Source organism: Thermobia domestica, chromosome 2, assembly GCF_964235325.1.
Source record: "Thermobia domestica chromosome 2, izTheDome1.hap1.1, whole genome shotgun sequence".
NCBI classification, from domain to species: domain Eukaryota; kingdom Metazoa; phylum Arthropoda; class Insecta; order Zygentoma; family Lepismatidae; genus Thermobia; species Thermobia domestica.
In genome coordinates, this window is record NC_137455.1 from 341,990,987 (window position 1) to 342,004,037 (window position 13,051).

The 13,051-nt window shown below is 31.6% G+C and overlaps 1 protein-coding gene across 12 annotated transcripts in view; it reads right to left on the reverse strand.

The window, feature by feature from the left end:
• The window catches only part of bru3 (CUGBP Elav-like family member bruno 3), a 969,861-nt gene that overhangs the window by 52,112 nt on the left and 904,698 nt on the right, over positions 1 to 13,051 (reverse strand). For 9 of the 12 annotated variants that reach the window (XR_014130428.1, XM_081749210.1, XM_081749206.1 and 6 more), the window contains 3 exons: positions 7,466 to 7,621; positions 1,823 to 1,921; positions 780 to 857 (listed from right to left, as the gene is read on the reverse strand). Coding sequence is in view for 11 of the 12 variants with exons in the window: in XM_081749210.1 (XP_081605336.1) it covers positions 780 to 857; positions 1,823 to 1,921; positions 7,466 to 7,621 (333 nt within the window). In the remaining variant the exon portion in view is untranslated. The remainder of the gene's footprint in view (positions 1 to 779; positions 858 to 1,822; positions 1,922 to 7,465; positions 7,622 to 13,051) is intronic. The other 3 variants (XM_081749205.1, XM_081749213.1, XM_081749212.1) reach the window with 3 other exon arrangements.

The following is a 13,051-nucleotide window of genomic DNA, read 5'->3' on the forward strand; positions in this document are numbered from 1 at the left end:
CAACTTATCGTATCTCACACATTCACACTTATACTTTCACTCATACCTTTGTCATATTCAAGCACAGCAAATTTTCCAAGTAGCACTGATGGTTAGGCCAACTTCCAAATAACATTGATCATCTTTTAAGTCAACTTTAAAATGAAGGCCATCTCCAAAATAACGTTACCATATATTGACTTTCATTTAACAATGGCCAACTCCAAAATATGAACTAAACATTAGAAGAACTTCGAAACATCATTGGATCAGCGCTACGTCAACTTCAATATATATCATTGCCTCAACCTTCATTATTATTATTTTTTTTTTCACCCACATTCTTTTTGTATCCCTTTTTTACACTCATCCACTCTCTCACACATACGCACTTAAGAACATCCAACCATTTTTTTTTTAACATTCAAAGTTGTGAATACTAATAAAATAAAATAAATGTCATACAAAAGTTTCTGTCACAAATCACAGTTTACCTATAAAATTTGTCTATGAACAAATTCATTTCCTAGTACACTTACGGCCAAAAGAGTGAAGAATTAAACATATATACATGGTGTGGTGAACCAAGCTTAGCAGTTAAAAAAAAGAAAAAACTACCGAAAGAGTGAAACTTTTGTATGAAAGTTGACTTTTTCTTTCAAAAAAGTCTGCATTTGTTTCTTTCTTTCGCTTATTTTTTTTAAAAAATAAAATGACTGCAGATTTGTTTTATTTTAAATAAAAAAAAATTAGGAAAAGAAAAATTAGTCTATGATGAGGCACAAAGTGGGCCTTCTTACCTTCCCTTTGCGTAGGGGGGACTGTTGTCATCGGTTGGGGTATTGCCTGTGGAAACTGTCCGTAAACTGCGGGGTAGGCTGCCAAGAAGATGACAAATTTGATAGAGACAATTCAGTAGATGGAAAGCACGGTATCATGGGTGAAGAAATGCTTTTAATTTAAATTTTGGTTTGAAGATGAAATTATGTTGATAAGGCATTACAAAGAATACGGGTAAATGCAATTATCCCGCACTTATAGTTATCACATTTTTTTTTTTCTAAATAACATTTTTCTCTCTCTCTCTTGAATATATAATTCGAAAAAAAGGCAAACATAATAATTAGTTACTCCTACATGTAAATCACATATTCACTGTGAAGGACCTCACTTCTGAATGTGCCAAAAAAAACATATATACACAATTTCTCTCTCTCTGATTAAATCTTTTCCCTGCACCTACCCGGCATTTGCTTTTTAGCATATCAAAGTGGAGCGGTTACACAAAAATAAATTAAGCAGTTTAAAGTGCAGTGAACACTTTATGTAAATATATATATATATATAACAAACCATGCAAAACATTGCATAAGCAATGTAAAAAACGAAACACCACTTTGAAGTACTGAAAAAACATCCATATATTTAATATATATCAATCAAAAGCTCTGGTCATTCCTATACAAAAGTCTTATTCAAAAAAGGACTGTATACTGATGAAACATCAAAACACAAGTTAACAGATATGTAAATATATATATATATATATATTTATTGCCACACAATACATAAACATACATGCACCGATACTTACATACTAAATGATTCTTCCCATCATATGGTAGCCATTGACTATATGCCAAATAACTAGACAGTCTCTTTGATAACAGAAATGTATATACTAATAAACATTGAAACATATTGTTTGGCATTACTAAAAAAAAAGTTAGCAACATTGAATTTAGTAATTATTTTGTTTGTTTTCTTTTGTTGAGCAACATAAAAAAATGTTTCTTTTAAAAAATAGCAAAAATAAGAGGCTTAAGCTCTTGTTATAACGTACCAACGCCCGGATATGGTTGCATTCCAGGATATGCAGCATGCTGCAAGGTGGCTTCACCATTAGGCAAGCCTTGGGCTGGAATGGATAAATGAAGGGCATCTACATAAAAGTAATTTTGGTTCTTAGCCCAGAATATTGGAAGGAGTACTAATCTAAAATAACCTAACATATCTATTCTTACATAAGATTTTTAAACAAGAGTTATACTGATTCTAATATCACTTTAGTTACATAAAATATCCTTGAGGGACGTTAATATATTAAAATAAATTCATATTTTGTAGAAAACTCACATTTCTGTTGATTTTTAAAGCTACAAATACTTTACGTTCGTCTTAACAAAAACGTTAACTTTTTCTTTGTTGCTGAAATGTTCGTAAAAACAAGAGTAAAATATAATTATACAGAATAATATAATACGTAGGGCAAATACGGTACTGCATTGTAATAATTTTGATGTAAAGATGATTATACAAACTTGACATTCACCCCCTTCCCCCGAAATTTCTTGTGGTTAAACACCTCATTATTATTACTTTTACACCCACTAATGACCAATTAACAAAATGTCAAACATTCCCCTAGTGCCCAATACTTCACTCAAGTGCTTTCTCTGCGCGTGACTCTAATTTAGAGCCATAGTACACAAGAGGTTACGATCACTTATGTTTCATATCATAAGCCTCAATGCTTAAAAGACTTGATAAACTCAAAATTAAGTAAACAATCAAAAATAAATCTTGTCATTGTAAACCCTTTTCAAGTTTTCACCATTTTATCGTTACAAATTTTCTGTCATTACGGTAGACAGTGATCGTAATATCTTTCTGCCACGGGTTAGAATCTTGCTCAGATTATGAATGTTACATATTGTCCTTTCACCATCCACTTTTCATCATGTCGAAATGTAAAAAAATTACTAACTAAAATCTATTAAAAATTAGACCTTCAAAGTGGTTAAGCTAACTTCTTGCAAATCACTTTCAATTCACATTATACCTAGGTAATGAAAATATTCAATCTAAACATTCATTTATTCATTATATGTGCCTGTATTTGAATTCGAAACAAAATATTTACAAGATCCTTCATAAACGTTATCTTTCCTAATTAATGATTAACTTCCTCGTTTAAAATTGCCTCATATACAGATGCTACGTTAATAAAATAAGTCTAAATTGACTTATAACAAATTCATAGTCGATACCAATAGACTCGTAATATTTTTGTTTGTTTATTTATTAAAGTTTTGCGTGCGTTTTAAGCACCAAGGCTGAAACGTGGACCTACAGCAGTTTAAGTTGAAATCCAATCCACCTAATGCATTCAAATTTCAAGTATCTTCTATTGGGAATCAAATACTCATATATATATATATATATATATATATATATATATATAGTATATCAACGTACATTTTATTTTTTACATTTAAAAAATGAAATTTTTTTTCTACGATTAACTTCTGCGAAAGTTTTCTTATGCAATATTAGAATCAGTACACTCAATAAAATATCCTATTTAAACAATAAAACTTAGCGTCAAATTTTGATTTATTTACATACTTAATTTGAAAATTGAAGATTAATTAATTAATTAATTAAAGCCAGTCTCGTATAATCTCAAAAGTCATTATTTGCTGTTATAAAACAAATACAGTAGTTTTGTTTAAATTTGGCTTTTTTTATATTTAATGTTTATTGAAAGAAAAATGATCAATATTGACATAAAAGTGTTTAAAATACAATTTTGATCTCTGAATCATGTGTACATCAGTTGGACATATATGTAAAATTAAAGGAAAAATATTTTAATGTCTTTTGCGAAAGATACAGTGCTTGGAAACATGTACGGGACACAATTAGAAGAAAGATACTTGTACGTCATTGCACAGATAGCTAAAGCCACAATGGTACCATAATATGACCAAAGTGCTTCTTCGTCTGCATGCGAGCAACGCACTAATTCAAGAAAGTCAGAGCTAGTTACAGTATTTTATTCTATACTACAATTTAGTAAAGTTCACTCGATGTTGTCATGGCTCATAGGTGGCATAGATTTTTGAAATGGAGAATGATTAGTCAAATAGAAGACAGACAGAGGAAGAAATATATTTAGCCATGATTAGCCCTGAAACTATTATGTCCTGTCTATGGACTCAGTTGAGATTGATGATGTGCCGCGAAAAACTACAAAAAGATTATGAAAGAGCAGCAAATCCACAATATGATCCCTAAATTGTGATTTGGTAGTTGCACTTCTTACTTACAGATGAGCCAATATTCAGCCTACACACTTATTTCCGAGGTGTATTCATCACTCCTCTGGCGAGAGCTGAACACAAAATACCATCCCTCGAACACAAAGAAAAGGGATCACTATGACAGTGATGATTTGCTGATATGGAGTGGCATCATGATCGATGACCTCCTCTTTGCAAAGATTGGATCTTTGACTGCTTCAAGAAACAGAAATGACATCCTGAAGCAGTGTGTAAGCAGGTTTGGTGTTGTTCTCAAACTCGTTTTCATATTTGACGATACCTGTCTTCAGAGAAATTCTCTCGTTAAAGGCTTCCTTTCTAGTAAGGATATTCTTCAGATTATAGGAGTGAGCTATGCATTCCAAACTACATCTTATCATATGTGGAATGCCTTATGGAAGGCATATGGATAGCAAAATATTATCTCCCTTCCAGAAGCCTACGGAAGCAAAAGTGATTCTTTTCAAAGAATGGGATTAATTATCCACAGGCCTCACCAATAACCCTACTTTGAGCACGGATTGCCGTTGTAGAATCTGTATAGCATTTTAGGGTCATCACATCCTGGATTAAGTGCAGAATTCACAATTTTTATGTTTCTTCTTGTTTGTGTGGCCTTGTGTAGAGTAGTCGTTAACACTCTAACCTTTGGTGCAAGTGGTCCCGAGTTCGGTTCTCGGTGGGAACAAAAAAATTTAACAGCTTTTCCTGGCCAGCCATGCCAAGTGAGATTTTCTTCATTCACACCAGGTAAATACCGGGATGGTATCTAACTTGATGGTCCCAGGCCTTTTCCTTCCTCCCCAATTCCCCGGGTAGTGTGATTGCCAAGGGACGTCATCTCTGATACGTGACGGGCTAACAATTTAATTCCTAACCCTAACCCTAACCCTAATCCTTCTTTAATTTGTTGTTTTCATTTTTCCTGGTAATGTATCTTTTTTTTCATACTATTTGACGAGCGGCAAGTACGGTATATTCAAGAAAAAAGCACATTCTTCCTTTGTCCTTTTGATTTGCGCACAAGTATATATATATATATATATATATATATATATATATATATATATATATATATATATATATATATATATATATATATATATATCTTTGATTGTCGTGCTGCTCTTAATTGCTGAGACGCGTATGTGATTATTTTTTTTTTCAAAATTTTAGAAAGAATTGGCTGTGTATCTATCTATCTATCTATCTATCTATCTATCTATCTATATATATATATATATATATATATATATATTTATATATGAAACTAAAATATAATATCTGGTACTGATATTTTCGCATATTGTTTACAATGTAGATTTTTGCCTCTTTTGACAAATTTTCTGGATTTTGCCTATATGCAAAAGTATCTTTGTACTATCATTTTGAGGAATTTTCTAATTTTAAGCCACTCACTTATGAAGGCAGAAAATGTACTATAGTTGCCTTTATTTACGGTGAACCCACAAATTAATGTGGAATTTGAATCAGTGAACTCCAATCGGAAGTCAAACCCGAGTCTTCCGCACAGATGGCGTCAACTTGAATCATGTAGTCACAAAGGAACCTTAGAATTCCCTTTGAATTGCCATCAGTTGTAATTTAATTAACAGCTTTAAAAACTATCTGATTATCAGAGACCAGCTTATGAATTTGGAAAGGCGTTTCGAAGTAAACATTTTTTGTGTGACAAAGAACCATTCTATTTTCAAAATTTAAAATTTTATTAAATTTAATTAGAATAACATTATACAATTACATTATTTATATAGCTTAAGTATGTAAGGAAGTAGTAAAACAAAGAAAGATAATAATGTCTTCGTTTTGATCCAAAAGTTTTATATTTGTTTATTGGAAATAAATGAGAAAAAAAATAATTTATGTTAATGAGAAAAAACTAATTTATTTCTCAGAAGAATACATTTCAAAACTTGTACAGTTCGAATTTGCACTATGATTTGAAATACTTTAATTTATATGCAGATAACTGACGCTATATAATGATGAAACTTACTATAGCAAAACACACTAATTAGTTTCCAAATTAAGCTAATTAAATTAAGCTGGTTTGACCGAGAGTTTAGAAATCTTTTGAGAAAAGTCCAAAGTACATTACCATTTAAAAAGAGTTTTATATGATAAGTGAATAAAACATAGCACTAATTTTATTGGTAGATAACTAATTTTTATGTCGAAAATAGATACTAAAAGTTGGTTTTGAATGACTGAAATAATTATTTAGTGACATTTTAAGCATGGAAAATAATTTTACAATTCCGTCTAAAGAATCGGAATTTATTTTTAGTTAATAATAAAGATATTTAGATTTTCAAATTTTTTGTTAGTTACGGTTTATAGTTAAAAAAATAGCGTTCAAGTGATAGGATAAAGTTACGTTCACATAATATAACAGATTTTTGATTTAGTAGAAACAAATAATATGTCATTTTTCGTAATAAATTTGTTAAATTTAAATTGTTGTTATATTTAAGAATATTCATATGTCTCCAAAAAATAGGAGAATTAAAGATTTTTTATTTCTTATTGAGTAATATTTGTATTTGATAATTAATATAGATTTAAAATTTTAAGTTATCTGTAAATTTTAGTATGAAAGTGAACCTTTTTATGTAAAATCTAGAAATAAGTGTAAAAATAATACATATAAAGTACGTTTATAGCAAAGTTTTCATGATTATTGTAATTTATAATTACTTTTGTATACTAAATACGCCTTACTAACATTTTTAAATAATACTCGTATTATTCTTAGTATTATCTAATTTTAAAACAATGAATAATGAAAAATATTATTTGTTCTAGTTTTTTTTTTCAAAAGAAGACTATTTATCACATTACCTGCTTCCTATCTTGTCTAGTAGTAATAAAAGCTAAGATAATGACTCAAAAGATATCGAACAATTTGATAACTGAAAACTTACTCTCAATATTACAGTTGACTAGGAAAGCTACCTTAAAAATTTAATTCATTATTTTATATTTTGTGTAGAAAAGAAATTGGGATTTTAAAGTAATATTCTACTTAAATTCTACGCAGTTCTTTTTTTCTAATTAATTTGATTTGTAGAATCTCCTTCTCACTTAAAATTAATACTATTTCAATTATAGAAGACAAATTATATTAAACTACTGTAAAAGTTTGTGTTAAAAAATAATGTAATTAAAATTTTAAAATTTTGTTTCAATACTAAAATTTTACATACAACTCTGTGAATTAAATTTTTAAGTATACTGAAAAGCTCTCTAGTCTACAGTCTTATAAAAGATTAAGATATTAGCTAAATATTTGTATTACAATTAAAAATAAATATTTTAAAGTAATAACTAATAACTTAGAAGTTGGAATTGATACTTACGTGCAGGATACGTTTGTGGTATGCCATTAGTATAAGCCGTAGGATCCGATGCTGCTGGCTGGCCGTTTGGTGTCTGTGCAGCCATATTGAAGTTGGGCATTGTAGGGGAAGGCAGACTAGGAATAGCACCATTGACAGGCTGTGCCGAACCAGTACCTATAAGGAATGAGAACAAAATGCCATAGTACATTATTCAGATTCATAAAATCCTATTCTGAGATAACTGGACTTCTGTGATTATGAGAATTAACTTAACCACGTTTTCGAACACAGCTGTAGCGTTTGTATATACTGGATAATGATTCTCATTCCACAAAACATTCTTAAGTAAAATATTTTCATTTATTGCATTTATTTCATCTCTGTGGTCCAAATATACCATAAACACTATTAGTACTATAAGAACGCATGCTTCAACTGTGTCTATAGGTGTGAGCATATAGAAATCAAGATCAAATGTACTTACACAATTTTTTAGAAAATAACACTAAATACTTAGCTTTCAGACCTTGCGCGGCTTGTCGATGGAATGTAGAAGATTGAAAAAGAAAAGAGGAACATTATAGAGAAGAGGAGAATATATTTAAATGGATGATAGTTACATATAAAAGAAACTCCGTCTTTAGTGTTCTTACTTTATTTTATGTACGTACCACCCCTTAAGAACAGCAATGGCGGCTTACAATCAAGTAAGGTCCTAATTCAATTACGGTATACTTTGCTTCGTTTCGTTTGAGCATAAAAACAGTCTATACTCTTATCGATATCGAAACAAAACCGTGAATAACTGAACAAAATTTTCGTGTGATCCATAATTTATTTATATAACTTTGAAATTCGAGATATATATAGAGCTTTTGCTTTAGATAATATAGGTTTGTCATTCAGTTGGATAAATTTCAAATACGAAACTTATCGAAAAGAGCACAAATACGAAAAAGATACGTACAAAAAGAGCACAGCAAGACTAGGGACGCAAAGTATTGTCCAGAGGCATTTGGTAGTTCAAAGTATAACAATATAGCAATAAAATATTTTGAAATATTTTCCTGAAACGACGTAAGTTTGTAGGAAGAAAAGTGGTAAGTGTGATACAAATTTTAATATTTTAGAACCAGAAGGATAATACAGAAGTCAAATATGACAAGTCAGTATATCAATTTCAAATGTATTACACAATTCTAAAATTTTATAATAAATTGTAATTGATCAACGAGAAGAGGAGAAATATTAAACTGAAACAATGATATTTTTACTGAATTTACTTTTAAAAAATAATGCAATAATGTTTACGAGTACAAGGTGATTTGAAAAAAAATCATGTTGAAAACTTATCACTCGTTCTCCATAAATAGAGTAGTTGATTCAAGTAGAGTCACAGTAAAACTACAATTCTATCCGAATGGACAAAAACGGTTTGAGTAGTGATAGACCATGATATTATTTTCTCTTCCAATAAAACGGTATGCACCTTGATTCAATCGTTCCGAAATGAAATTTCTAGTATAATGTCCTAGGGTTATGCCCTTTAGGATAAACGAGATGTGTAATTAATGAGAGTGAATTGTTACTAAAGAATTGGTGGAATGAGAGTATAGGAGGAAACGGAAGGATCTCGGAGAAAACTCACGGACACGATGTTGTCCACCACAAACTTACTTCTTATGGAATCAGACCAGAGACCCCTAGCACCAGAGGTGGGCGCTCTACCACTGAACCACTGTGCTCTCTATCATCAATTTCAGAGCTTTAACGAATGGATGTGAAATGAAATGAAATCTTTAAGTTTTACGTCCCACAGTTATGCCGGTTAGGCTAAAGGAGAGGGCGAGGATGAGATGAGTGAAATGGTGGGATGAATAAAGTGGGAGGAAACGGGAGAACCCCGAGAAAACAAACGAGCACGGTGTTTGTCCACCACAAAGTCCAAACGGCGCGAGCTGGGATCGAACCAGGGACCCCAAGCACCGGAGGTGAACGCTCTACCACCGCGTCCCCCCGAATGGATGTGCATAAAAAAGAATATTCACTTTTGGTGCCAGTAGAAAGCCGAAGTGCTTTTCCCCAATAATATTTTACTTCATCACAACCATTTTTTTTAAAACAATACTTCCAGAAGAAATTTACAATTTGGATTAAGTTTTCTTGACATACAAAGAATCTATTATAATTTGATTTACGTTACCAAATTCGCATTTAGATTGATTAACGAATTCCAAAATTATTGGTAAAAGGAAAGGAAAAGCACTTCGACTAAGACAGACTCCATTCGGAGCGGACCAACCTTGCTTACAAAGTCTTCTTTTGAGTTTTACATCCCACGATTATGCCCGTTAGGCTAAGGGAGACGATAATTAAAGAAACTGAATGATAATAGAAGAATTGATAGAACGAAAAGTGGGAGGAAACGGGAGAACCCCGAGAAAACACACAGACACGATGTTGTCCACCAGAAACTTACTTGATTGGAGATCGAACCAAGGATCCCACACACCAGAGGTAAGCACTCTACCACTGAGCCACCGTGCCCCTACCTAGCTTAGAGGCGGTATGAAGATAAGAATTCATACTTACATAATTTCTGCACATAGAGGAAGCAATATGCTTAGTATCACCATGTTCTACACCTTTACCTCTCAGATTTCCTTAAGTACCCATTTCACAGAAGCTGGGTAAACCCTTAAGCTGCACTTAGATTAGTGTAAAACCAGATAGTAAATTCTACCCTTACCGGAAATCGATGTTGGGCCTTCAAGGTGGTAGGTAGATGCCTTATTGGCTTTGTCACCACTTAATATTTTATTTGTCATCTTATATTACAAATAAATTCAATGAAAAATTACACCACTTATTTCCAAAAATCAAACAAAATTTAGACCTACCTTTTTGACATAAAAAACATGATAAGCTTAATAAATGAATATCCACTAGGTATTAAACACAAGAATGTACCTAGCTATTAAGTATTTTTTAATGAGAGGGAATATTTCTTTATTTACCCAGCAAGAAAGTTCTTCGTTTCTAATGATATGACAATTTAATATTTAAAAACGAAATTCGCCTCAAATTGTATTAAACGCCATTTACTATAATTTTCCTTTCAACAGCGCGTATTGATGAAGAGGTTACAATCAGTTTATATAACCACATTCCTTGATCATCCATCATCGTTTGCCAAACTACTGTGCCTTCGACAACAGTAATTGCCAATAACGTGAATAGACCCCTCCACTCAATGAATATGAATCGGTATGTGGACGGGCCGTTGAAATGGACATTCAATGTTACAAGTAATGTAATTATGGTCAAACATCATCTTCTTCCATTATGGCAAGGGAACCAACCACAAATACTGAGAAGCATGTAAAACCTAATACAGGAATTATGGGAAATAACAATAATACTACTAATAGTAGTACATATGAAAATTGTTCAAGAGCTGAATCAAATATAGTTGCATTTGATCAATATTTAGTTTTACAGACAAATATTATATAATATATACGTAATGTGAAGTTATCTGAAAATAGCAGTTTGTAATTGACTGTAGAGGAAAAAGCTTTGGAGAAAATGAAACATGACGGAAACATGGATATAACGATAGGACTTTCGAAACATAGAATAGAATTAGACGTTTGCTTGCCACAATATGGCATAAGAACGATTATAATTCCACAGAAAATTAGACAGCACTTTCGTATACTAAACAATTTTGTGGTTAACTTGACACACCACGAGTTTATTCCATTCCCTATGGATGCAGACTAAACAATATAGTACTGGAAGAAAAAGCGCACAAAACGGAGAAGATATGACAAATCTTGACACTGACTCACAAAATGTGTCATTGTAAGTACATAACCTCAACGAACAGAAAGAAAACCATATTGGTTGGATTTTAGCGTCCATTTTCAGTACTGAGGTTATATGAAACGTGATCCTACAGTTTAAAATGGATTCCGAATCACCGTAGTGCGTTTAAATTTCAAGTATCTCCAACCGGGAATCAATACCAAGACCTCGTGTATCAAAGATTTGCGCGCTATTCACTACACCAAATGGAAGGAGAATACACTATAAGAGGATCGCTTATTATTTTTGAAAAAAAAAAAAAAAAAAGAGAGAGAGAGAGAGAGAAAACAAACAGGTTGGAGATTAATTAGGAAGCCTGTAGCAGTAAAACTAGAAGTCTCCAATAGGAACTATGGATCTTTAAAGTTCATTCATTTACGTCTTCGGCACCCTAACACTACGAAACTATACACTTCCGACCACAGGTCCGTATGAACTTTTTTTCTTATTTTGATGTGAGGAATTCTATTTCCAAAATTTTATGACAAACTTTTGTAACACCTTATATAGGATGTCTTATTCGTCATTGAACCCGGCTCTTTCCTTTATACCAATCTACCTAGCAAGCACGAGCCCCAGTAAGCATTCTATCATTTTCTTTTCTTTCTTTTTCTTTCTTTAATTTTATTTTCACATGTACCCACAGTTGCTCGTCAACTTTGAAAATGGAACCACATGAAGTTCCAGAAAAAAAAAAAAGACCCAACACCGGATAAATTAAGTTAAACGCAGGTACTGTAAGTTCGTGAATTCTAGTTATAGTATATAAATCTATTTTATAAAATTCAAAACGGTGATAAGAAGAAATATTTACAATGAATAAAATCAGTGTTTTACGAGTTTAGTTTGCATTGCTCTCTGTTTAGTATGATCCGTAGTAAATACACTCAGATATGTTGTCAGGAGGGGCTTGCCTCATATTCATTATGCCGTTTCATACAATAATATATATATATACTTAAAATAAAATAAATCAATGATAAACTTACTTCAGCACTCATATTATTTGTATTAATTTTTTTGTATACGTTTTAAGGACTCTTATACGTTTCTGGAATGATATTGGTAAAGTGAGTCCATGAATCAACGGAATGAAAATTCCTTAATGAACACGTACCGATGATGACAACAAGGAGTCGTTGAAACATCTACGAAAAAATTAACAATACGGGTAGCTAAGTGAGTTCAACGTTGATTTATTTTATCATTAGATATGCATTTCATCTGTTATTTAGGCATTAGTAATATTATAAATTCCTTTTCAGCTCCTGACGTATTTCCTCGATCAGATTCGCTTTCACTCTCAGTGTTTCCACTTTTTAGCTTTGTGACTTAACTTGTATTTCTGCTTTTATCTGACTGGATTGGTAAATGTTTTTAGTCACATAACTTAGGATGGTCACATGACACATTGATATAGGAATCGAATATAATCTTTATATACAAGTTTAATTTCACCACCCATGATGATATGATGAATTGATCAAGGTTATTTATTCTTTCATCATATTATCTACAGTGTAAACTACACTAGAGACTATCTCATGCTCTCTTTTCTTTTCCTCGCACCTTTCTCTCTTTTTTTTTTTTTTTTTTTTTTTTTTTTTTTTACGTTTTGATGATGACTTAATGACAATCGAAACTTTAAATATGTTAAAAGGTCACAGACATGGACATATACAGAAACTACTAGCAATTCACGAATTCTGGGTAACAAAGGCCTATAAGTTAAAA